The sequence below is a fragment of the Octodon degus genome, unplaced genomic scaffold (assembly GCF_000260255.1).
Source record: "Octodon degus isolate 3935 unplaced genomic scaffold, OctDeg1.0 scaffold00005, whole genome shotgun sequence".
Taxonomy (NCBI): Eukaryota; Metazoa; Chordata; class Mammalia; order Rodentia; family Octodontidae; genus Octodon; species Octodon degus.
Window position 1 is genome coordinate 25,778,677 of NW_004524581.1, and position 27,794 is coordinate 25,806,470.

At 43.4% G+C, this 27,794-nt stretch overlaps 1 protein-coding gene across 1 annotated transcript in view; it reads left to right on the forward strand.

Moving 5' to 3' along the window:
- The window catches only part of Kif6 (kinesin family member 6), a 355,828-nt gene that overhangs the window by 96,291 nt on the left and 231,743 nt on the right, over positions 1–27,794 (forward strand). The window contains exon 6 of the mRNA XM_023720189.1: positions 15,695–15,824. Within this exon, the coding sequence (XP_023575957.1) occupies positions 15,695–15,824 (130 nt within the window). The remainder of the gene's footprint in view (positions 1–15,694; positions 15,825–27,794) is intronic.

Below are 27,794 nucleotides of genomic sequence, written 5' to 3' on the forward strand. Positions count from 1 at the left end.
CATTCTTCAGGTGATGGGCATCTTGGTTGTTTCCAAGATTTGGCTATCACAAATTATGCTGCTGTAAACATAGGTACATTTTAATCTGCTGAGCTATTTGGCCAGCCCTTTCTTTTTCTTTCTCTTTTCTTTCCTTTCTTTTTTTTCTGTGCATTCTGCCTTCTGCTATTGTGGAAGTTTTTTTCTATAAAAATGCCTGTGGTTTTTGTATATAACTTGCTTTGTATATATTTCAGATTAAAGTCAATTGCTTTTTTGCAAATTTTGCTATAGTCATTTGAGTAACTATCAGAAACATTCACTGACATCTAAATTAGCAATTAAAAATATTTAGCCCAAAACTCAGGCAGAATTGAAATACAAAATTGAACAGTCCTGTAACTGTTATAGCAAGTGAATTCATAATTTAAAATCCTCTCAAGAGGAAGTCTCCAGGCCAAAACGGTTTAACTATTAACTATTTTGTGTGGTGTTTTTGAAGAATTAGGAAAGAAGCTGGGTGTGGTGTCACCCTCCTGGTAGATCCCAGCACTCAGGAGGCTGAGGCAGGGTGAAGGCCAGCCTGGGTTGCACAGTGAGCCCAAGGCCAGTCTGAACTACATAGCAAGACCCTGGAGGTGGGGAGCAGGGATAGACAGACAGACAAACAGACAAGACTTCCCGAGTTATTCTCAAACACCAGAACTAGGTGACATGGCTTGTATCTGTACACTCCCAAAGCCTCATTCGTAAGTAGGGCTTTTGTGAGGTGGTAGGATTTAGCGCATATGAATGTGTACTAAGGGCTCTATGCTGGCGTTAGGGTAGGGATCATGATCCCCACCCTGGGTGTGGGCGGCACCAGCATTGGGCTTATAGCCTATTATGCTTTGTGGCTAGGTGTCCTCCCAAAGCCTCATGCAGTCATTGAGGCAGCTTCCAGAGTTTGTGATTAATTCATGATCCAGTGCTGGGATTATGGGTGTGAGCGCTACACCCTCCCTGGGGCAGATAGCCTGAATGTGGTGTAAGAAGGGGAGAGAAGGTTGCTGGCTGCTGCAGCCGCTGCCCCTCCCTTTGCTCTTTGCTGTTTTCCACCACCACAAACAGCTGCCCTCTGCCATGTGCCACCCTGCCTTGGAGCCAGCTGAGTGTAGACTGAAACCTCCACTAACTATGAGCTAAATAAACCTTTCCTTCCTTAATTTTGGGTTTGGGGTACTTTGTCCCAGCAAAGAGAGGAAAGTACCCGAGACATAGCCTGAATAGGGTGAAACAGAAAGGCGGGCTCGCTGCTTCTCCACGCTGCTGCTCCCTTCTGCCTGCCACGGCTCGACATGTCCCTCCTCTGCGACACCCCTCCGCTATGCCACCCCCTTGAAACTAGCTGACTATGGGCTGAACCCTCCACAGAGGCTGAACTGACATAAACCTTCGTCCTTTAACTCGTAGGTGTTGAATTTCTTCTCCAGCAATAAAAAAGTAACCAAAACACTAGGCAAAGATATAAGCAAAACTTTGTTAAAACAAACAGTAACAAGAATACTACATCCTAATATCTCCCATGAGCAGAGGCTCCGAAGTGCTCATCAAAGTATTGGCAGTTGAATTCAACAACATATCAAATGAATTATACATCACAGCCAAGTGGGATTTAGTTTAGGTTGCAAAAGTAGTTCAACACTTGAAAAATCAATTGGCGTAATCTGCCATAACCACGGGGCAAAGACCAAGTTATAGGAGGCTCAGAAAATGTATTTAATATTCATTCATGATAGAAATTCCAACAACTTGCACTAGAGGAACATCACCTCAGCGTGTCAAAGGACACCCACAGAACCCCACAGCTCATATCCTGTGTGACAGTGAGAGACTGAACGCTAGCCCCTAACATAAAGTGCAATAAGGTTCATTTTTACTGTCATTATACAATAGAGTCCAGAAATAGTGACCATTGTAATGAGGTAGAAATAAGAAAAAAATTGTTGTATTTTCAAATCGTATGAATATCTACATATAATGTTCCAAAGAATATGCAATCTCTTCTTTAAAAAAACAGAAATGACAGTTTCTAACTCACACGGTGAGGCCAGCAGTATCCAAATACCAATAAACACATAAGTACATTAAAGAAAGAAAAACTACACACTGATTTTCTTATATACACAGATGCAAAAACCCTCAACAAAATATTAGCAAGTCAAACCCAGCAGTGTATAAAAAGAATTATACATTGTAACCAAATGGGATTTTATTGCCTATGGGCAGATGAGTCCAGCATTCAAAAATCAGTTAATTTAATCCACTGCATCAATAGGCTAATGAGGAAAAAAAGTATAAGATTATATCAGTAAATTTTTAAAAAACTAGAGAAAATCAAATGCCCATTTCTGATAAATACCACTGGCAAAGAGAAATGGACGGAAATTTTCTCAGTTGGATGAAGAATATCTACAAAACCCTTATGTATCTAACATCCTGCTTAATGGAGAAACACTAGAGGCTTACCCCCTAAGATCAAGTACAAGCAAGAACCCCTAGTATTCAGCATTTTACTGGAAATCCTGTCTAAGGCAATCAGACAGGAAAAGGAAATAGATGTCCAGAGTGGTGGCACGTGTCGCAGTCCCAGCACTTGGAGGCTGAGGCAGGAGAAAGTGCTGAGTTCAAGGCCAATCTAGGCTACAAAATATGTTGCAGGCCAGCCTAAACTGTATAGTGAAACCCTGTCTCAAAAAGACAAAAACAGAAAACAGAGGAGAGGAGAAGGGAGAGGAGGGGAAGGCAGGGGGAGAGGAGGGGAGCGGAGAGAGAGGAGGGAAGGAAGGAGAGCATTTGAGAAGGAAGATGTACTGCTCTTTGTTGAGAGCTGATACGATTGCCTGTGTCAAACATCCCAGTGAATCCACAAATTCCTGAGGTTACTGATTATAGCAGGGTTGCAGAACACAAGGTTAACATGCAAAGGCAAATTGCTGCTGGGCTCACAGGCTCACCCCTGTAGCCCCAGCAGGTCAGGAGGCCAAGGCAGGAGGACTGAGTGTCTGAGACCAGCTAGGTAACTTAGTGAAACCCTGTCTTAAAAATACCAAAAAAAAAAAAAAGGCTGCAGCAAGCACAATAGAGTGCTTGCCTAGCGTTTGTGAGGCCCTGGGCTCCATCCCATCATCACAAATACTAAATGAATAAGTTGGAGTCCTACGTGCCACCCAAGGCAAATGAACTTGAAAGGAAAAACATAAAGCACTTAGGCTTACATCTGACAAAACATACCCAAGATCTTTATGATGGAAAGCTACAAAACTCTAACAAAGTAAGTGAACAAAGATTTCAGTAAAGGCTTTCCCTTGCTGGTGGATGGGAGGCCTCCATATAGTTCACATGCCGGCTCTTCCTCTTTGACTTGCAGGTGAGCTACAGATGCATGCAGTCCCAGGAAAATTCCTTCTTAATAGCAACCACCTGACTACAAATGTTACGTGAAAAGGCAGATGACCTAGGATAGGCAGCACAGTGCAGGGGAAAATGAGAAAGTCAGAGGGGGAACAGTACCCACCTTTAAGGTATGCTGTGAGGTACAGCAATGAAAACGCAGTGGCACCGACATTGGACCATGGACAAAACGAACTTGAAAGGAGTGGCAGATGACAGAAGAGAATCTATGTGAGTTCTTAGATACAAGGCCAAGAGGATTGATCCAAGACAAGAAAGACTAGTAAGTTGAAATCATTAAAATTAAAAATTTCTGGTCCATGAAAGACTGTTTAGAGAATAAGAAGACGTGTCACAGACTGAGAGAAAATAATTGCCAAGCTCTTAGGTGAACTCTTAAAACATAACAGTAAGAAACAAACAACCAAAATAAAAATGGGCAAAAGAGGACTTCATTACAGACAATGTAGAGATGGCAAATAAGTATATGAAAAGCTCAACATCACCCGAGAATTGCAAATTAAAGTGACAGCGAAATCCTACTGCATACCCATGAGGATGACACCATGAATTTGTCAGAACCTGCAGAATTCGCGGTATAAGCAGCAGATCCCAATGCAAAACACAGGCTGTAGTTAATAAAACAGCACCAAACTGGAAAGAACTGTTGATATGATTGACAACTTGGGTGAATCACCAGAAGATTTTACTGAGAGAAAAAGTCAATTCCAGAAGGTCGTATCTGTATGGCTTCATTGACATAACATTCTTAAAGTAACATAATGGTAGAAATGGAGAGTAGTCTGAGCTATCAGGCCTTGGCAGGGAGGGGAGAGGAGATGGGTACATGAGGAATCCTCACGTGGATAGGCTGTTCTGCATCTGCACTGGGCTGTGGATGCACAAAGCTTAATCACACGGTAAAATGACATAGCTAAATACACACGTGTACAAGCACAACTGGAGAAATCACCATGTCCATGTTCTGTCTGTGATTTGTGTGTGTGTGTGTGTGTGTGTGTGTGTGTGTGTGTGTGTGTGCAGGGTCTCACTACGCAGCTTGAACTTGTAGTGAGCCTCCTGTTTATAGCCTCCCCAGCTGGGATTACAGGCATGTGGTGCCAGGGATCGAACCCTGGTCCCTGCACTTGCCAAAGCAGGCTCTTAGTCCACTGAGCTATCTCGCCAGCCCTTCTCTGTGATATTCTAATAGTTTCCCAGAATATTCTCATTGAAAAAACTGGGCAGTGGATACATGGGATTTTTCTTCATTGCTCCCTATAAATGTATCTGAATTTACAATTATCTCAAAATAAAAGGTTTAATTTTAAAAAAAACAGCAATTGGCCATATTTATATAGAAGCATATGCACACACATGCGTGTCTGAAGTCTATCCTATATTTAGTACTTTCAAGTGAAAATAGATCTTGCTTCTGCAGGCACCTTTTCTCACATGCTATAATGAGAATATAGTTAGAATCTAAATCTGTCTCATGAAGTAAAACATTATAACTGTTGGCCTTCGTTGTAGGGAAAATAGTCACCTTACTTCAGCATAATTTTAGTATTCCTGGTAGGAAAATATATTCCACTTCAGAGTCCAGCAATTGTCATGGTTATTACTGTAAGAGTCAGTAAACGCCAGCATTGAGTACTAAAATCTTGGATTTTTTTTTTAATAATTCATCATCCAAGAGGAAAAAGTTGCCAGATGTTGAACTGAAGTCTTTATACTTCAGTACCTACTGGGTGGAAGGCACTGCTAGGTACTGTAGGAGTTACAGAAAAAATTCTTGCACAGCCTCTGTCTCAGTGGGTCAAGGGAATTCGTCCATACACTCAGAGCATATTGATCAAAGTCTTATTCTGTCCTGCGCATTGTGCTGGACCCCAAATGCCCTGAATTAGTCTGCTTTTCTGGAACTCAGAGCAGGGTGAATGAACCTGGGCAAAACTGCATGTGCTAGGGACTGTGTGAGAAACACTGTTCAAAAGGCATGAAGAATGGAAAGAGCCCAAAGAGAAAGAAAGAAATGAAGGCACACGGTGTAGGAGATGAGAAGAGTCCTGGAGATGACGACCACAAAACGGACCGTGAGGGAAGGGGCGGCATGTCCGTGGAAAGAAAGAGGGACAGTTGAAAAGCACAGCGTTTGTTCTGGGCTATTTTTTGGACCTAACTGCAACCCATAGGGGATTAGATAAGCTCATTAAGATAGGAAGGCAGGAATAAAAGGATTTGCCAAGCAAAGTGTAACCTCAGAGAGATGTCTATAACCAGATCTATCTATCTATCTATCTATCTATCTATCTATCTATCTATCTATCTATCCATCGTGGATTCCAGATGTAGTGTTCCTTGAGACCTGGAACACTGTCAGCAGCCATACAAGTCCTCCTGGCCTGGAAAATGATCCATTTCCCACTAAAGCCTGGCTTGCCAGGGTGAGGACAGGGGAAGGTGGCTTTCACTGCTACGAATGGCCAATTGAGATCATTCCCCATATTAGAAACACCAGGATGTTGTCTTGGTCAGCTTCAGCTACCAGAGCAAACTCGCGCAGACTGGATGAGGTAAACATCAGACATTCGTTCCCACAGTTCTGGAAGCTGGGAAGTCCAGGGCCCAGGTACTGGCAGAAGCCATGTTGTTGAGGGCCTCTCTCTGGTTTGCCAATGGCCACCTCCCCACTGCTATGTCCTGCTGTGGGTGATGGAGAGCTGTAGTCTCTTTTCCCTTTCTATTAAAGATAGCAGACCTTCCCACGAAGCCCTCACCCCCATGACTCCATCTAAACCTAACTGCACCTGACTGAGGCAGGAGCTGATGGTGCTGCCCAGGTGCCAACAGTGCTGACTGAGGAGGTGGGGAGGAGCCTTGAGGACGCCATCGAGGTGTGGTAGGCACAAGGCTGGTGCCACACACAAGGGCTGCACTGGGCCTTGCTGGTGCCAGCCACGGTAGTCCATTATTGTCCCTGCCCTGAAACCTCCATTGCAGATAGCCTCTGTGTGCTTCGGCCTCTGTGTGTAACTGGCCCTGTGTTTTCACTTTGAACTGTAGGTTGGTTGAAGACACCTTGCAGAATGAACACTCATTATTTTGCACTAGAAATGATTCAGATGCTAGTCAGGCTGGCAGTCCCCTGTGAAGTGTCCGTATTTATCCAACTCAACCCAAGAAGCAAGTCCCAGGCATAATCCAGTTAAAAAACAAACAGTGCTTAAGCACCTTTTACCACAGCAAAAGAGGCCACCGTGCTCCAGAAAGTGTTCTCAATTGTGAGGACGATAGTACACTTTTTCTGTGAGAAATAAAAAACTTGAAAATAAAAGAAGATTCAAAAATATTTGTAATACTATGTCAAGGTACTATCTAACTCTGATTGAAACTCGCCTACTAATTTGTTTTGAAACTGTCTCACTGCTATTTGTTTCTCATTAAAATTATTTTTAAAAATAAAGTAAAATTAAATTAAAAAAAGAAAATAAGTATAAAAAAAAGAGCTACCAATCTAGTTTTCAGTGGAAACACTTGAAGAGGCATCGCCATATCAAAGTATAGGCCTAATGCAGTTTGGAGCAACTATGAAAGACTTAAAAACAGATGGGATTTTAGAGTTTATCTGAAAGAATAAACAACCAAGAATAGCAAAGAAATGTCTAAACGAGTAAGAGAGATGAGAAAACATAGTGACATTATATATTCCAGTTAGTTAAAAGCTGTAATAATACAGTGGTGTTAGACCACTCCAAGATTCAGAGAGAGAAAAAGAGCGCAGAGAAGCCAAACTCGGGCCCTAACGTGCGGAACTGACCGATGGAGGTGGGAGGAAATTGATGGGTCACTGGGGTTAAAAGGTGGTGTTGGTGCATTAGCCCCTCGTGTGGCTTCAGCTCAGCCTCGAATGGCTTCCTTAGCTCAGTAGCTCATGACGCCACCACCACACTAAGGATCTGTAGACAGATGGCCAGGCGCCTGAGGGAGCTCTGCGATGCCAGCAGGGTTGCCCTCTGTGGGGCCACTCAGCTGTCCTTGGCAGGTGGCTCTGCCCTCACATGAAGGGGCCCGTGGCCAGTGACACAGCCATGCTTCTGGAAGGAACGGGGCACCTGCTGGCTGAGGCTGCCCTCCTGTAGTCTATGCTGGAAGTTCCATCCAGTGACTTCAGGTAACTGACCACTGCCCAGCTCTAGTTACAGGAGAGTTTAAGAAAGTCTAGTATTTTACATAAAATTTCCAGAACAAAATCAGAGCCTAATAGTTGGAGAGAAAGGAAGAGCAAATCCTGTATAGGCAATGTACAGTGTGGGAAAATCCATTCAAGTCCCTCACTTAATTCCATGCATGCATTTATCCTAAAGTAGTGGGAAAAATGAGTGAATTGTTATCTAATCCCTTGTTTGTGAAAGACTAAAAACTGTAGGAAAAACATAAAAGATTGATAGATTGTAGCAATTTAAACTTTTATATGCTAAAAACTTTCTAAGACAACCAAATTTCATGAGCAAAGAAATATAAAACTTACAGAACGCATACTAGAAGTAAAGGTTTTATGAAGAGGCACACACATGAGTTCACCAAATAAGTGGACAAAGGACAAAAGTGTGCAAGTTAGCACACATATGGAAATAGATTCAAGCTCATGAACCATTCAAAGAATACAAATTAAAACAACAGGATAACCTAACAAACTAGCAAAGATTTAACAGTGTTCGGTGTTGTTGAGGTAACAGTGAAACAAGCAATCTTGTTCAGCAGGCATGTAAATTGGCATATTTTCAGAAAGTGTCTTCCTACCCAGCTCCAAGGTACCTGTCACCTGTTGAATTGCACTGTCACATAGACCACAGATCCCATCTGTCCAACATATCTTTACCCATCCAAGACCCGCCAGGCATCTTTCTAGACTGGATCTTGGTAAGGAACAGGGACTTCAGCACAGTGATCCACTGCAGAAGGTGGTGCTGTCCTCGGCCAGCCGAGGAGACAGAGGCAATGAGAGCATGGCCAGTCTGCACTGTGTGCTCCTGCTCACTGTGCCATGGACCGCCTAGGGCCAGCGAAAGCCAGAAAGCTGTTCAGAACTTTTGATCCCGTGATGCCCTTTCTGTTAGCTTTTCATCTCAGCGACCATATCCTACCAGAGAAAATCACTGCAGAGGAGGAAAGCTTGGTTTGGGCTCACACTTGAGAGGGCACGGTCCACAGCTAGCGTGTGGCGTGAGGCCTGGGCTAAGGCAGAACATCATGGCAGAAGGGCACAGTGGAGGAAAGCTGCCCACCTCATGGCATGAGAGAGAGAGAGAGAGAGAGAGACAGACAGACAGACAGACAGACAGACAGACAGACAGACAGAGACAGAGAGAGAGAGACTGACTCAGGAAGAGGGGCACAGGCTGGGGACAAGAAGCTCTTCCGAGGCACAGCCCCCAGGGACTTGGTCCCAGGCAGGGCCCCACCTCAGGGGATTGACCTGTGGATGAGGTCAGCACCTGCGCAATCCAGCATCATCTCTGGACCCCACCTCTGAACATTGCTGCAGTGAGAATCAAGCCCCCAGTACACAGTTTGTTGGGAAACACATACCCATAACATCCTCTCTGAAATCATCCTAAGAGGAAAGCCCTAACTATTAAAAATGCAGTATTATTTAAAATAAGTTCAAATTAGAAGTAGTGTAACTATCCAGTCTTAAAAGAATGGCTAATGAATATATACCAGCCCTATGACTGCACCAGGCTTTGGGGGACAACTAGACACAAACCATAACATTCTGCCCCTGATGCCCAAGGCCTCATGTACATCCCTTTGTGCAAAAAGCAGTTTAGTCCATCTGTAAGAGTTTCCAGAGTCTCAATAGTTTCAGCATTGCTGAAAAGTCCAAGTCACAAGTCTCTTCCAAGATCTAAGGCAAACTTAGCTGTGAGCCCCTGTACAAATGAAAAAAGCACCTCTAACATTCAGTGGCATAAAATAAACATTACCATTCCAAAAAGGTACAAATAATAGGTGAATATAAAGCACTGGGACCAACACAAGTCCTTAAGTTCCATGTGGAATATCCAAAGCAATCTTTTTTTTTTTTTTTTTTTTTGTGGAACCGGGATTGAACTCAGGCCCTTGTGCTTGCCAGGGAAGTGCTTATTCCACTGAGCCATCTCCCCGGCCCAAAGCAATCTTTAATGAGTTGTGAGCTCCAAAAGCCTTACATGGCTCCACCCCTATAGCACTTTTGGTGATAGGTCTCATTGCTTCTCTCTCAGGCCTGCTTTGTTCTCTTCTTGTAGCTTCTCTTAGGCAATCCACATTTCTGGCTTTCCCAAATTTCTGGGGTTTCTACTGAAAGGCTTCTCCCTTCCAACTTCACACACTGCACTCTCGGGGACACACTGCCTGGCCTCCCAGGCCTTCTAAATTCTAGGTGCAAGCCTTCTTAACCTCAGAATTCCTTCATTCTGCATGTGCCTAAAACCAGCGCCACGTGGATGATGCCAAGGGCTGCTGCCAGCTGAAGCGGTAGCCAGGCTTTCTTCTGACTTGGCCGTAGGGGTCGAGTGCCTGGATCACTGAGCACCCTGACCTTGATTCTGAGGAATGAATTTTTTGTGCCAGTGCCCTCCTGGAACCTGATATGGCCACTGCCTTCCTTCTGGAACATGGGGCTCTGTGGCTTTCCCCTCACGGCAAAGGCCCTCACCTTTCCAATTCTGCAGCTGCAAAGGATGGAGACCTGCTGCCTCCTGTGATGCCCTCAGGCCATGCTTTCCATTCTCTGGTTCCTCCTCAGCAATAGAAATCCTCTCAGCTCTATCTTTGCATTCCACAGCTTTATTGAAGCTTCCTTTCTGGCCAAACTCACATTTTAAATTATCCTGCTGGGCTCTTTGCTCTTGATTCTCAACATAAATCTGACTAAAAGTCATGCCACTGCCTCAGTATTTGACTGCTTTGAAATTTCTTTTGAAAGATTAATCAGTCCACCCTGCTTAATCTTAGTCTCAGGCAGTTTCTGGACATGAGCAAAATTCAGACAAACTTTCTTCCATGAGCATCACAAATCATTTGGAGTCCAACAACCGATGCAGTCCTTCTTTCCAGCAGAAACCTCCCCAGCCTGGTCTTTACAGGTAGGCTTTCTGTCAGCCTTCTGGTCTTCCGAGCTCTGACCAGAATCTCCCATACAGAACGTCCAAAGTTGTTCCAGTGCATTGCTTGTAGGCAACATCTTCAAACCTTTCCTATCTCTTCCCTAAACCATTCCCAAAAGCTTGTAATCCACATGGTCAGATTTAGCCACAGCAATGACCCCACTTCTCTGGTACCAAATTCTGGCTCAGTTAATCTCTCACTGCTGGGACAAATACCCAACACTCCAAATGAAGGAAGGAAAGGTTTATTTAGCTCACAATTACTGGAGGTTTCAGTCCATGTTCTGCTGGCTCCAAGGCAGAGCAGCACATGGCAGAGGGCAGCAATTCATGGTGGCAGAAGTCAGCACAACAGGGCCAGCCAGATAGCTCAGCAGATTAAAGAACCTGAAAGCAGGCACAGGGGCTGGGGGGTTCGATCCCCAGGCCTTCTGTGCCAGCCCCGCCCCCCAGGCACACTGAGATGGCAACTGAGACTGGGCGTGGTGGTGCATGCCTGTGTTCCCAGCTCTTGGGAGACTGTAAACAGGCAGATCACTAGAGTCTGATCTAGAAGTGAGACCCTGAACACCATGTAGACCTTTCCCTAAAATACAAAAAGAAAAAAAAAAAAAAACAGCACAACAGCAAGAGGGAAGAGGAGCAGCAACAGAGAGCAAGTCTGTCTCCCTTACATTGCATTCAGGCTCTCTGCTCCCGGCTGAGTGCAGCATTCACACCCATAATCCCAGCAACTCTCACATCCATAATCCCAGTAGCTCTCACATCCATAATCCCAGCAGCACTCACACCCATAATCCCAGCAGCTCTTAGACCCATAATCTCAGTGGATCACGAGGCTTTGGGGGGACACCTAGACACAAACCATAACAGAGGGTAACAAGCTAATGTTTATTACCTGAAATATTCACTTTGGGGAATTCATGCAAATGGCAATAGCCTGTAGGCACATAGACAACAAGCCATGGTTAGGTAAATTAGCTTTGGGGGACATTTGTATATGTTGAGACCTTCTGAGAAAATGTGTTGAGCTGAACATAAAAAGGAGGTTGAAAACTGCTGAACTAGGAACATTGTCTTCTGGGAAACATGTCTAGTTAGTCAGAAGATTCTGGAGCCCCTGTCCAATTTTCCTGAGGTTGGCCTGCTCCCAATTTAGCAAGATGTCAAGGTAGCTAAATGAGGAGAGCTCTGGTCTGTGTGGCATCTTTGTGTGAGTCCCTGGAAGGCTCCCTGCCATCTGGGGGAAGATGGCTGCAGTAGGATGATTCTGCTAGAAGACGCTTACTACTCACCAGTACTCACTTTCCATCATAAATGCATAAAAGCATGTGTGAATGGCACCTCCTCGGGCCTGGTGCCACCATGCACTGCACAGTCGTACCGGACATTTGCAAGTAGCAAAAAATAGAAATCCCCATGGTAACACTTGTCTGGGATGTGAAAATGAGAAAACCGACTCCATTGCGGTAACTCCCGGGAAGTTTCTATCCAGTAAGTTGGTGTTTTTAAGGCTCCGGAGGTCCAGAGCCAGGTGGGGGGCGGGGGGTCCCTTCCTTGATGGCTTCCATTACTGCGAAGGAGAGCTCAGCTATTGTTCTTGGGTGTGTGTCCCCATCTGTTAAAAAGACCCACAGTAGTACTACATAGCCAATGGAAAAGATTCTCTGTTTACGGAGAAAACACAAAGCATGTTTCTTCCCCATCATTAACCAAGCTGGGTATGTTTAACAGGACTTTTCCACTTTGGTATCCAAGTTAAGACTATCAGTGGTGACTTTTTTGCTTAAATCTAAACATTTTAGAAGCATTTTGTAGGGAAAACTATTCACAGGCTCATTCAAAGAGAATCAAATAAATAGTTTGGTGAGTTTCCATCTTGGAAGTAAGATGTTTATTTAAGAAACTCTAATAAAGCCCTCTTTCAAGCCCATAAAAGTTACAGTCAGAACCCAGTGGTGAACTAAAGAGTCAGGAAATAGTTATTGATGAGAGACAGACAGACAGACAGATAGACAGAGGGACAGAGAGAAGCAGTGAAGAAAGCATCTTAATGAGACACTTTTACTAATGATGCTTATTTCCTCCAACTTTGAAAAACAATCACACTGGCTGTAGAATTTAAAATGTGCTTGCTACACAGTGGCTCTTCACAGCAAGAGACAGGAGCCAGGGTATGGCAAAGAGGTAGGGCTGACATATTGGCAGAAGGGTTTAGTGCAAAAGAGATTTTCATCAAGGGCCTGCAGAACAATAAGGGAAAATCCAGAGCCTCTTGCCCAGGGGACTGGGCAGAAACCAGGAAAGAATCTGTGAAGAGCTGGCAAGAGAGCCGCTGATGGAGAAGATTGTGTCTCAGAAAAATGCCCGAGGTGGAGCCTTTTATGGGGCACACGGAAATGAGCACGTAGCAGGGATGGCCACGGAAGGAGCCAAGCTAGTTTAGACATCAGTCTGCCTCTTTATTTACTCCTCAAAGCCTCTGTAGATAAGAAATCAGAACACAGTGAGTGAGGCCTGATATGAGAGAAAATTCGGAGAAGCACATGCAGTTGGGTACGGAAGATGGCCGAGAGTTCTGCGCAGGAAAACCGGGGCATGTGCAGATTGCACTGTGATCAAAGTGACAGCACGGGACAAGAACCTGGAAGCAGATGCATAAGTGCACTAGTTCCCAAATAGCCACAGTGGAGATCAAAGCCTTTAATTGATTTAGAAGAAAGCTTGGCCTGATGCCACCGATGACATTTCGCTATGCTTTCTACCTTATGCTTATAATTATTCTGCATCCATATGATCCTAAGTCAACTGTGCCTTAGGTTATCTAACAAGCGAGCACACTCAGAGCTACCCCTTTTGGTTTAACAGTCACACTGGCCCTACGAATGTTTAGTGAGATCCCATCTGCAGTGGAATGGTAACTGCTGTTGGGCGGCTCGGCTTACCTACTGGCCTTGTGGTCAGAGAGGTAGAAGCAGCCTTGTGACCGGGGCTTACTCCAGCTCAGTTACCTGCCTGCTAGTCCATTTCGCTCTTCAGCTGCAGCCGGTGAGCTGCACAGTCTTCCCCATGGGGCATGAGATGGCACATACATGGTGGAAAATGAACACAGCTCAACCTGCAGCCTCTTCCTCGCGTATCTGCCTTGGTGGGTTATTAAGGGTGAGGCCAGCGGCTCTCAATGGCGGCCGCACGTGAGGAGCTTCTGGAGGTGTGTGCAGTCTGATACCAGGCGCGCATCCGTGTGGTGCAGAGGAGCTCACGGTCCTCTTTGAAGCACGCCCTGCTGCCCCTCTCTCTCCCTGCATCCCTCCCCGGCCTCCCTGCTGTGAGCTCACACAGGATTCCGTTGTGTGTCTGTCTCAGTCGCACAGGGCCTTGCCTCAGAGCTGCAGACGTTGTGGCCTTAATGCTGAAGAAGATCGGACCTCTTCTCTGTGCTCATTCCTCTCATGCCTCCTTCTCACAGGGCTGCTGAACGCCTTTCACCTATACAGGTGGGACATCCAGGTGCCCAGGACAGCTGGACCCAGGAAAAATTCCGACTTCTCTGTCCCTGGGGGTTTAATTTAGCCAAGCTTTTTTTTTTTTTTTTAGCACTTCAAAAGGATCAGGGTGGAAATATAGTTTAAGAAATAAAGGAGCTTTCTAAAAATAGAATACAGCTCATCCATTTCAATTAAAAAAAAAAAAAGCCTTCATATTTTCCAAACTCCTAAGCATTTTTAATCAGCTCACTTCTGAGTCTTATTAAAAAATAAATAAATTATACTTGTTTTCATTAAGGGAAGGGATCTTTTTCCATTTCTACGGATATTGTTGAAGGAGACAAAAAAGGAATCCAAAATTCAGCAAAGGAGCACATTATTAGTGACATATTGGTCGCAGATGTGCTGGTAGAGCTACATTTTTTTCCCTCCAATTAGTGTTTTAAGTGCCCACAAATTACCTATGAAAGGCCAGATAACTTCTTTACAAAACAGACCAAGGAAAAATTTTTATTTTGAAAGCATTCTAAGTATCTTTTTACAAGTAGGAGCATAAGCGACACCTGTCTGCATGCTGCTCCTTTAAAGTAGAGCTACGTAGATGGCTCCAGCATTATTTTCAATTCTGAATGCTGCAAGCAAGTGAAAATCCTTGTAGGCACTTTTTGGTGCTACCTGTGGCAGTTCACGTTCCTTTCTATAACAAGTCTTAAGAAAATCAAAAGAGCAAAAGCCCAGACTTGGAAAGGAAACTCTTAAGAAACTGCATGGCTCTGGAGGCCTTTGGGGCAGTTTGTGGATGTTGGCCAAACTTTTGTTCAGTAGCAGAAAGTCCTCAACGTTCTGTAAGGATCACATTCATAAGCCAGTTCTGGAAATCAGGGTGGGGCTCACCTGGGAGGAGCAGGCGTTGGCAGCAGGGTGCCCTTCTAGGTCTGGGTAGCAGATGAGTGTGACTGCAGACCCCAGCCATGGCCGGAAGGGTGGAAGGAAGTGAAAGATCGTAAAGGAAAAAGGGCGAAGAAACAGACTTGACAGACAGAAGTAATGACAAGCTAGATCTTCAGTGTAAGACTGCTTGAGAATATTTTATTCTCTTAGATGAGAAAACTAAGTAAGAGAGTGACTCCTAGAGAGCAGCAGATGCCTCATGTTCAGCACGCTTGCGTGGAGGCGATGACCAACATGAGATCTCATGTAAATTGAAAGCGATAAAAAAAAAAAAAGAATGAAAGGATTAGTGTGTTACCTGTGTAAGAAACTGAACCATGATCCCCCCCAAAAAAAAAACCTGTGGCCTGACTTCATGGTACACAGTAAGAAAGTGAGGTATTTGCATTTGTAACTCAGTAAGAATATGCATCCGAAGATGATCGAATGGCCTGATTACAGTGACAGGCAGCTTTACATCGGAATCTTGTGATACCTGTATTTGAGCCCCTCAGCTATTTGATATGCTGTCAAGGGAATGTCAGAGTTTGATGGTAATCCAGCGCTTTCTGGCCTCTTGGGTGCAGTTCAGTTTTGTAAGTTCAAGACATCCCACTGTACAGTATTTTTTAAAAAATAGGCCTGTAGGGAAGACTTTAGATTCTTTCCCTTCTAAACAGTCCCTTGTTTTCTTGCTTCCCATTTCCCTAGGAAAGTGATAATTCTGGAGGACCCGGATCAGAACATTCACCTAAAAAACCTGTCTCTTCATCAGGCAACGACGGAAGAAGAAGCTCTGAACTTGCTCTTCTTAGGAGACACCAACAGAATGATCGCAGAGGTGATGCGGCTGTCTGCACACTACTTTTCTGATCTGATTAGATACAAGGGTGAGGCAGCGGAGGCCTTCAAAGTGGCCTCCTCCGAATCTCCTGTTGCAGAGAAGTAAGGAGGCACCTCTGGCTCCCCAGCTAGTCAGTGAGCAGGGACTAGCACCTGGACTTCTGGGTGCTCAGCTCCATTTTTTCCACTTCACTTTGCTGTGTGCCTTTTAGTTTTAATTTTTATATATTTTAATGTCTTTACAAATTGGTTTGCAGCTAATCAGTGACAACCTATAAAACATCTTATAGCAAGTTTTGTATAGTTTGTGGGATTTAAACATATATAGTTTCTTCTTCCTACCCTGACATTATCCATATAGATTCATTTAGTTGGTGAATTAATACTGGTAAAGCATTTCAAAACAACATGTTAAACGCAGGAAGTGTCCCCTGTGGGTTGGCAGCTGTCATTGCCACATCTGGAACACTACCACGGTGTGCAGTAAAAAAGTATGTCTCCATGCAGTATTGGGGGCACATGTATTTCAGAAAGCATTCACTGTTTGTCTGAAGTTCAGTTTAGCTGAGTTCATTTATTTGATCTGGGAACCTTAGACCGGAGCTGGGATTAACCCATCGGGGTCAGGAGCCAAGCCTTACCGGTTACCGATCAGAGAGGGAGGCTCTCGTCCAGCTACACAGAGGCGAAAGAAGGGGAGCAGGAGGAGGAGGAGGAGGCGGTGTGGGAGCAGCTCCCCAAGTACACAGCCTGCGGTTTGCACTGACACTGTCTTCCTAAACCATGCCTCCCCTCTGAGTTCCGTGTTTTACCTGCTCTCCTATGCCACGTAGAAGTGAGGATCGTAGAGGATAAGAGGACGAGCAGCCCAGCACAGCGCCCACCCACCAAGTGACCGTCCTTTGCTCCTTTCCGCCCTCTGAATGCACAGCCTTCGATGCAGAAAGATAAATGGAAGCCAGACCCAGAGAGTAGAATCACAGTGCTGGCACCTTGCGCTTCTTCAAAGCTGGGCTTGTGAAGAGAGCTCCCATAGCTTTAACTTCAGACTCTCTTGCTCAGTTTTATCATCATGTTTTGTGTTGCTGCTCAGTGCTGTGAGGCTTTGCCCGTGTGATCATCTGTGATGCTCTTATTTGTTAAAATAATTGAAGATTAAAGGAGGAAGCAGATTAAGAATTAGGGCACATGATGCCGAGGGAGTTAGCACGCTCCTCTGTCTATACACAGCTTAAGAAATGGCAAACCTAGAGATACAGAAGGTAGGTGGATATGCAGAAGAGAAAAGGTGGCTTCGTTAGTGCCACATGAAAGACCCTGTCATGGCTACATGCTGACCTTCCTCAGAGGTGACTCATCCTTACGAAGTGGAGGCCTGGTCCTCATTCCACTGTGGCAGGTACCCGACCCAGTCTCACTGTGGTCTCCAGCAGCACTCGGTATTTCAGAGTTATGCATTACATTTGCTGACCACATCCAGTGTATTTCCAAGCTGCTCTGTGAAGTTCTGAGGAACTTCCTCTGTGAAACCTACTTGTCATATTTTCCACCTTCCAGAATCCCAAGTCTTTTCCTCTTACTGATGAATGCATCGAATAATAGTATCATTAAAACCTAAACTCCAGTGCTGACCATACTGGCCACGTGTTCATTTCAGCTACTCATTTTGCCCCTATGCAGTCTGACCTTTTGAAACCCTGTCCAGTAGTTGTTGTGCTTCAGTACCTGCTGATGTTTTTCCTTGGTAATAAGAGCTGCCATGGCACACGGAGAATCTGTACGACACACGCTTTATATATATTTCATTCTGATCTGCACCTTATAGGTAGAAACTGGGGCTGAAAGACAGCCTTCTCCCCCTGCTCACACTGCTAATAAGCAGAGCAGTCAGGGCTCAGCTCTCCACCCAGCTGAATGGGAAGTTTATGTTCTTTCCTTATACCATGCACACAGGAACCCAATCAAGATAGGTCAAATTTTTCAAATGAGCATATATTTCTGAATAATTTAAAATATGCACCAAGTAGTTAGCACCTTCATTGATCTCTTGAATCCAGTGAAAGAAAATACACCTATGTTCAAAATACAAATGAAGCATAGCCATTAACCCTTGGAAATTCTTTATTATTCATGGTCTCTAAAAAAGCCATGTTTTGGATTACAGCCTAACTGTCAGAATGTAATTTGTCAGCGCAGAACGAGCTTACCAGGATAAAAAGAACACACTAATCATTTTTTAAAAAAAAAAAAAAAAACCTAAGTCCCAATTTCCCATTTACACAGAGAAATCCAGAGGTTTCCACAGTAACCAGAAAACATTTACAAAACAAAGTCTCCATCTGTCAGACGTAGAGCAGAGGGCCCTTTCCTTTCCTATGCTATACTCCTCGCCAGGATTTTAAGGGAAAGTTATTAAGAGTATCCTCATTCTCTTCTTATTTATTCAGAACTCTTGAATAATTTCTGTGATTTTACCAATGTTTTGAATAAAATCTGACTATGTCCTTAGGGTACTTTCTTTGGAGTTGAATTGCTAGGTCAAAGAGAATAAATATTGTAAAAGTTGAACTGTGTATGACCCAGCCTCATCGCCCACCAGTAGCCAGTTGGGTTTGATATTTTTGTGTCTTATAGTTGAAATATTTACACCATTAATCAAATCTAATTGAGACACTCTGGAGCTTCGTTTTGTCTCACAGTACTGGAGATTGAAGCCAGGGCCTTCACACAGAGTGAAGTCCCCAATCCTTTCAGTTTCTTTCAAGTCTGAGACGGGACTCACTACATTGTTAAATTAACAAAGCTGGGCTCTACTTTATGATCCTCCTGCCTCAGCCTCTCAAAGAGCTGGAGTATAGATGTGACATTCTGCCTGTGACTGGCAGCTCCAGAGCAGCCCTGTTGGCTTTTGTCCCTGCCTTGGAGACTGTGCCACTCACAGGATCTGGACCCAGCATAAGTTGCATGAAAATACCCTGTGGTGGTTAAGAGATGCAGCTTCTGGGATCCCATTCCTGGTGGATGAATTCAGAACCTGTAGTGGAGCCTAGAAATGTGCATTACCATGTACCACAGCAGATTGAGCTTTGCCATTCAGAAAGCTGGATGCAGTCTACTCCCAAAGAATTGTATGTAGCAGGGCTACATTCCACACTTGTCAGTACTACAAAATTTGAAAGGAAAAGAAAAAAGAAAGACAATCCTATTTTATTTTGCATTTTTGATTATCAACTTCCTGATTATCTTTATTGGGCATCTGCATGTCTGTTTTGCTCATTGTTCTGTTCTTCTCTTCGAGTGTTGGGATAGGTTTGGTTGATTCTATGAGGGCTAGAGCTTAGTCTTGTACCCCCACACATCCACCACACCTAGAAACAGAGCTAGATCAATTCTTCCATAAATAATTATTGAATGAATCAGCAGCAAAGACAACTGGTTTCTTTTTTGTATTTTAGGGAAGGGTCTACGGAGTGTTCAAGGTCTCACTACTAGATTGGACTCATAGTGATCCACCTGTTTACAGCCTCCCAAGAGCTGGGATTATAGGTGTGCACCACCACACACAGTCTCAATTACCGTCTGAGCACACCCCAGGGGTGGGGCTGGCACGGCAGGCCTGGAAATCAAACCCCCAGCCCCTGCAAGCAGACACTTTAATCCGCTGAGCTCTTTTCTTCTTCTTCTTTCAGTAGCAGGGAATCAAACTCAGGACCTTGTGCTTGCCAGGCAGGCGCTTATACCACTGAGCTATCTCTCCAGCTGAGCACAGAGACCTTCTTGTCATGTATTTAGCACTTACTTCCTCATTTTATAGATTTTCTTTTTTTAACAAATAGCCAAACAATCTTTGTATTTTGTTTTCTATTTTTGGTATCGTGTGTAAAGTCAAGAGTTTCACAAATGAATAATTCTAACTATCAAAAGGTATGTTGTTGTTTTACATTGAAATTTGATGCCTGGTCATCTGTCTCATTGTTTCCATTTGAGCCTGGGACATGACAAACCTGGTCGTCATCACGTTGAAGCAGCTCTTTCTCATTATTATTCATTATATTTATTGTGAATTAACAAATTATAGTTATATATATTTATAGCTGTAGAATAATGTGATGAGTCCTAAGTGCAAGGAGGATAATTAATTAAGATAATTAACACAGCTAGCATCTTAGATTCCAAACTTTGTGTTGTGTTGTGTTGTGTTGTAAGAAGTGGATTTCAGAGGGCTTTGGAGCATAAGGATTTTACCTGAAATTTAAAAGAAAGCCACACTAAATTAATAGAATCAGAATTCCTGTTGTATCCTCCCTGCAGAAATAGTCTCCATGGATTAAAGAAATGCCATTGAAGTATTTATTTTAAGGAGTCCTAATTCTGCTCAGAGTGAATCGTTAGCTCGCATGGGACTCTACAGAGAGGCCCTCTGGAGAAGAGCATGGTATCTGCGGGCCTTTCCCCTCGAGCTTCACAGAAGGGTGCCTGATGGCTGAGGTGTGCCAAGCCCTCAAACAAACCCGTATGTTAAAGTCTCAATTCCCAGAATGTGAAAATACTGACCTTCTTGGGTCACAGTCTTCATGGAGGTGTCTAGGATGGAATGAGGTCATTAGGGTGGACCCTAAAGACTGGGCCACTGTGAGACAGATGCATGCCGCGGGAGAAGGTGGGCGCCGGCAAGGCCGGGAGAGGGGCTTGGAGCGGAGCCTCTCAGCCCTCGGGGGCAGCCAACCCCGCCAAGCCCTTGCTTTGAGACTTCCAGCCTTCGGAACTATGAGGTGATACATTTCGGCTGTGGGTGCCACCCATCTGTGGGCCTGTGTTTCAGCCTTCCTAGCGAACAAATGAGCCATGTATTAGTTCTCCTTCAGTTGATACTGAATGCAGTAGCTTCTGACCCTGAAGAATTCAGGAGCAGGGATATGCTGTATCCACCCTACAGCATTTGCTAAGAAACTGCCCGAGGGGAACTGTGGAGAGTCAGTGCTTACCTTGGTGGGTGGCTTTCTTTCCTCCCATATGACCCCTCCTGAGGGCTATCAAGGGAGTCCCTTCCACCACCCAACTCGGCCAGGCGGTAGATTCTAGAGACCTGCTCTCCTACTCCTGGTTTCGTCCTTACCATGCACATATCCTCAGACAAGTCCTATAACTGCTCCCAACCACATTTGCTAACCAGTAAAGTCCAAATAATGATGCCCACCTTCGGCAGCCAGAGTAAGAATTCAACTAAATGGCATTTAGGGAAGACCTTGAAATCCTCAGATGGCAACCTTCGAAAGATAAGACTTCCCTTCATCTCCATTGTCTAAGCACCTGCCAACTCATAAGTGATGTGTGGCAAATTAATTGTGGACTTGAGGGGACAGAAAGGCCTGCTGAGTGAGCATGATAAAGTCTGTAGTCTCGGGCTCCAAACTGAAAGGGATTTCATGGAACACTGTGGAACCCTGGGAAGACCTGAATTTATTATGCCACACTTTTGTTTAGGTGACTTTAAAAATCATGCACTTTAGAGGCCCTGTGCCCAGGCAGTATACTGTCAGTTCCCCACTGGCTTTGCCATAAATGCCACCTCTGACATGGGGGCTGTGATGACGGTGGTTACCGAGGTTGATTTTCAGGAACTTGAAGGCTGTTTTTGTTGAAACCACCTACCCTTCCCTTGGGTCTGCACAGACAGGTGGCTTCTTTGACAGCAGGGGCTAGAAAAGTCCCCCTTAGATCACTGGTTACATCCCCTGATCAGCTTTCCTCTTGCCCCAGTCACCCTGCTGCCTGTACAGTTGGCACATGTGAGTATCCCAAAACCCTGTGCCCAGGGAGGTGGACTTGACACTTGCCTCCTCGTGAATAAACTCTTTCCCTTTTGCAAAGTTCATGACATCTGTGATTGACATGCGGCCCCACGGTAGGCACAGTGGGCCAGCTCCGCCGACACTGCACCTGGTGGTGAGTACAGAGAACAGCAGAGATGACTTCAACCCTTTTTTTTTTTTTTTTTTAATTTGTAAGCTCCAAACTTTTTGGAACAGGTAACTCTTCAAGTCGTTAGCCTATCAACCAAGTCAACCGGCTTTCTACATTATTTCCCAAGAGCAACGAGAGTTCTTTGTACCTAATTCTTTGCTTGAAAGCAAGCACATCAGATGTATCACAGTAGTGCTGGTGTGTTTTGTAAGATCTCAGCTTTGCATATGATCAGGCTTTTGGACTGAGCTATATGACCTCGTGGAAATCCAGGCTGTTGATGGAGGTTGAGCCTGGAGGTTGTGCCAGGGCTTTGGGACCTGTTCTCTAGTAACGTGAGAGTGCAGGAAGGAAAGAGTAGCTTTGCTGCGTGGTGATGGTTGTTCACACCACACTAAAGCCTTGAGGTGTGGGAAGCAAGAGGGATTTGGTCACAATGAGTGTTTAAAATTAGACTGTGCCACACCATTACAGGAGCCCTGACACCTCCTCACAATATTTTATTTGAAAAATATATCTGTTTTATATAATCAGGAGGCATGTTATAAGATTTGTGAGCAAAATACACTGCAGGAAAAAGACATTGGCCCTGATCTTAGGATACATCAAAAAAACATTCTCTTATTATTACGTCCTAAGAGGCAGCTAGACGCCTTATCCAAAGATATTCTGACAATTTGATCATCTTTTCTAATTGGCTGCATGTAACTATTGGAGCTAGAAGGATGGAAACTTAGCGTGCTTACTCTTTGCCAAGCATTTTCTCCATCTTCTGTATGAGAAATAGGCGATGTCATATAAATAGTGTTCTTGTGCTTCAGCATCGTGTGTATCCTGCTCCCATCTAACCTAGCTTAGTGTTATTACATGGACCATAAGTTTTAAGATTTAAAACACTGATTAAAACAGGAGAAGTGGTATGGCAAGAGGCACTGTTAGAATGTACCACGGACGCACTCCATGCACATGGGTAGCGGAACACGGTCTTTAGGCTATAAAAATTTATTCTGAGCATTTCTTCTGATCTTTAAAGTTTTCATCTGTAATTAAATGTAGCAGAAGAAAGTCATTTTCCCTGTTATCAGAATTCCCCAAATACAGCCACCAAAAAATGAAAAGTAGAGGGGGGAAAAGGCTGTTTGCAGTGAAACAAGGAAACAGCCACAACCTCAAAGTACAGGAAAAGCTGCCAAATGCTATGAAACTTGAATTATGGCAAGGGACGGTGCCGAGAGCCAGCACATGTGTCCTGCGACCTCAGGCAGGATAGGGTTTCCCCTAAAGAAGGGGTCGCAGTTCTCAAACACGAATCCAGTGATCTCTTGGTGAGAGTGATGAGATGTAGAGCACAGGCAAGCATGGAGCAAGGGCCTGGGAACACGATGCCGATGCCCGTTCCGCACTGCTGAAGGCGGGGCCCCAGAAGAAGCCTTAAATACGGGCCATTTTTATGGCCAGCGGTCGAGGCCCATGCCAGGAAAGACGGACTTTGGTGGGGGAGGTTCAGGGCATTGTGATTTAAGGGATTTTACTATGAGCTATTCCAGACACATTACTGCAGACCATTAAGGAAAGTTTATGCTCCTAAGGCTAAGGATGTAACAGATACAATATAAAAGCATTTAGGACACAGCCCAATGTGAATATTCCTCACCCATCTCTTAATTTCTTTAGAAAAGAAATGATCTTGTTCAAAGATAAAATTATCAGAAAGAAAGTGGCCTGAGACCTATCCCTCTAGACAATGGGGGCGGGGAGGCGGGGCCCCTTAGAGGCAAGGAATGTACACTGAAAGCTGATTACAACAAGAGCAGAGGGCACACCCTTCATGCTTAAATCTGTTTCCTAAATACCACAGTCTTTGTTTCAAAACTATCTCAAAATTATAGAAGAGTTCAAAGAAAATCATTACAAGACAAAACAAAGAAAGGCAAGCTTGAAGAATTCAGGAAAGAATAAAAGAAAAAGAGATGAAAGTGCCATTAGATGTGAAAGAGGAGGAGGGAGAGGAAAACGAGGATATGGAGAGAGGAGGAGGAAGAAGAAACAAGGTTGGAAAATGGCTAGGGATATAAAAGTAGTGAAAGAAGGTAATAATTAGAGAGACAAAGGAGAATCCAGTTATGCATAGAAACCAATTATGCATGCAAAGAACAAAGGCAACTGAGAAAACATGGACACAGAGAGAGAAAGGCTCCCTGAAATTTGTAATTACTTGAATCCAAAGATGAAAAGGACATGCTGTGTCAAAGGAAAATTGGAAGGGCTCGACTTCAAGGCGTCCTCTCTGGAAACAACTCGGTTCCAAAGCTAAAGAAAGAACCTGTAGGCACCCAGTCAGAACACACAAATCAACTAGGAGTGAACATAAGCTAGATGCTTTCAGACATGCTCGCAGCAACATTCAGGGCCACTAGACGCGGACCACGTCCCGAAGCACAGTGTGACATGCCCCAGCCAAGCCCAGTTGTCCTTGTAAAACAAAAGCAGCAGACGAGTATTTTTAAGCATATGTGACTTCAGGAGGAAAAAGCAGCCAGGCCTCCTTTGTAAAAGCTCCTTGCCAGAGACGTCTAAATAAGAGTTACACTGAGATAACGCAGGAACTGAGAAACGTGACAGAAGGACTGTGGGGTGCATTGAATTCATTTTTTTTTTTTAGTAGACAAATACGTAATAGCTTTAACACATCACATTTTTATAAATCATTAAAAAAAGTTCCTAATAGGAAATTAAGAGAAAGACATAATTCCTGAAAGAAGATTTTTAAAATTTCCAAAATTGCCTAAAATACTCAGATTCACTCGATAGCAATGATCACAAATTAACTCTCTAATGCCTAGTATTCCAGTTGGAGAACACTTATGACAGGGGAATTTAACAAGTTTTTTTTTTCTCTTCAAATTCCTGTTCCTTGAGGTTTTTCTAGATAATATATGTAAATTTCATGCAACAATTCAAAAAATTGCAATTTTCAATATAAGTGAGTTAAATCAAAGAGAATATTCTGTAGAGACTTCTCCAAATACAGCTTCTCTAACAACAATGGGCCCATCTCTGACAAAACAAAAAAGGGGAATATAAAGGTCCATTTTATAGTAAAAAAAAAAATTATATATATATATATATAATGTATATACAAAATAGGATAGCTATACAGCTACCTTCTCTTAGTTCAGTGAGAAGAAAGGTTTGTACTAATATTGTTTAGACAAGATACCATGTCTGCATCTTGTCCTCTGAATACTATGAAGACAACAATATGCAATATATTAATTATTATAACTGTCCTACTAATCTATTTTGAAACTGTTTCATTACTATTTTTTTCTCATTAAAATGATTAAAAAAATTTTTTAAAAAGATAATACTCTGACTTCTCACAATGTTGAAAATTAGTTAGTGTTGCCCATGATAGACAGAATTAATGAACTCTCATATGATCCTAAGATTGCAAACAAGTTTGCACTTTTTGGGAGGAACCCTATAGGATTTATCACGTCAAAATATTGAGATACTTATAAAAACAGATATGAGTGTTCAACATACTATCATTTATTTAAAGTAGTAAAGTAATAAAAATAATGGGAATATACACAATACTAATATTGATTAAATGACAATATATTCATTCAGTGAAATGCTATGCTGTGGTTATGAATAATATCTTAGGAGATTCTTGAGACACAAGGAAAATGTTAAGTTGGTAGTTTAGAAAAAAGAAATTAGAACTACTTGGTACACGCAACAGGCTTCTGTGTGTACACTTGGATAGCACAAGGGAGGATACAGTGTACTCCATGGCAGTCTGGTGCCCTCTGTTTCTCTCAATATCCAGATAGGTGGATAGATAGATTGATAGATAAATCGATAGATAGACTATTTTATTAATAAAATAATTAAAATGGTATCAAAAATTTACTTTTTATTAAATTTTATTTGTACATATTTTATTCATGCATGTTAATTTTACAAAACAGAGTTTCACGTAGCATCTTCGTACATGCATATATCATAGTTTGACCCATTCTCCCTCTCCTTATCCCCATTCCACCTTATTCCCTTCCTTTTTATTCTTTTTTCTTTTCTTTTTTTTTTTTTAATATATTTGGTCCAGGGTCCCACTACAGCTCAGACTCGTAGTGTTCCTCCTGATTCAGCCTCCCCAGTGCTGGGATTACAGTTCCCCTTTTTCTTTTTTTTCTCTTCCTCTTGCTAATAATAATAGTCCCCTGTACTTCCATATTTCCCTTGTATTTTACTTTGCATCCCACATGTAAGAGAACACATACGTTCTTTCTGAGCCTGCTCGTTCCACTCACCAGCAGCTCTCCCATTCCATCCGTCTTTCTGCACATGGCACAATTGCATTCTTCTTCGTGACTGAATAATATGCTGTTGTGTGTTTTATGCCACCTATTTCTTATCCATTCATCTTCAAGGGGCACCTAGGCCCAGTGTTAGAGATTTGGGCTACTGTGATGTTGGATTTATTTAAACATAGACAAAAACTCAACAACCGTGTAAATAATATAAATTTGAAAATAAAGACAAAATGGAGCTAACAAAAATCTGAAGTTAGAAGTATGATAACGGCTCATTTTCCTTGTATTTCATAGCCAGAAATGAATACAGCATAAATACATATATATAGTATACTTATATGTAAGTATATTTATTCTATATGCTATCTAATATGTAAACTATATAGTTAAGAAACATAAAACATAGTGCCTTAAATCCTGTAGTATATTGCTTTTCCTTACCTGTAAGATCATTTCAGTAAAAGAAATACACATCTCTTGCCATGGTGATAGGTGTATCTCTGAAGCTTATCAGTTCTTTAGTGAAATTTCTTTTAACAAAATAGAATAATTTTCCATTATCAAGAACACATATGCTGTGTTTTGGCGAAAGCACTACCACGATCTATTCTTCTACCTCTCTGGATGTAAAGAAGCATCCGAACACCATTTGTCAAACTTCAGTGGTGCTAGCTTTTGATGGGTGGAATCCCACTCTCTTCTTTGCTCTTCTCCTCTGACTGGAGTTGGGTCCAGGGAGGTCACCAGGGCTCAGTGGAGCCTCTGGCCTGTGTCTTTGCCACAGCACTTCCTTGAGGTCGAGAGTGTTCCCAGGGCTGCTCCAGCCAGCACAGGGCGAGAGGAGGTGTGGTGCTGCCTCTGGGTAAGGCCTGGGGCACATGAGCAGCCCACTGACCTCGCAGGGTTCCCTGGTGCTGCACCCCACAAAGCTCTGTAGATGGCGGCCTCGCCAGCCTCGTGGAGCCACCATGGGGCCACTACTGGCCAAACCTGAGATGATGATGCTATTTGTTAATTTGCCACTAGAGCCTAACTTGATGTATTTTTGTGCCCTAAGATGAGTATATATCCATTTCATGAAATCATCCCTTAGCCCATCATAAATCCAAAGTGTTACGTGGCTTTTTTAAGCAAGAAAACAATGTTTATATTAGTGTCATAAACAGCTTTGATTTTCCAAGAGAATCTGAAGCAATGGACAGTATTGAAACCCATATAAATCTGGACCAAAATAGAAAAGAAAAAGTTTCCAAAGGAAAACTCCATTAGAATGAGATAAGGAAGGCCACACAAGACAGACTGCAGCTTTGAGTCTCCAGACACACAAGTGAAGGCTGGAGAAACATTCGGCATTTCAAGGGATGGGCTTCTCGTTGTTTTTAAGAGCAAGCTTCCAGCCAGTGAGTAATAGGTAACATGCCGGTGTGTATACTTGTTGAAGGGTCTCCTGTGGCAGGATAGGTGACATCTTGCCTATAACCTTGAAAAATAACACAAGACCATTTTATTCCTACCAGCCCCGTGTATCCGAGAACTGATCGTAGCAAGTGTATCAGCTAGGACCCATCCAGGAACAGTTTTTAAATGGGAAATTCAGCATAGGTCATTTCGTTGCTTAGAAAACTCTGAGCCAAACAGGGAATGGGGTGCAACCCAGAGACCACCAGCAGCGTGAGCCA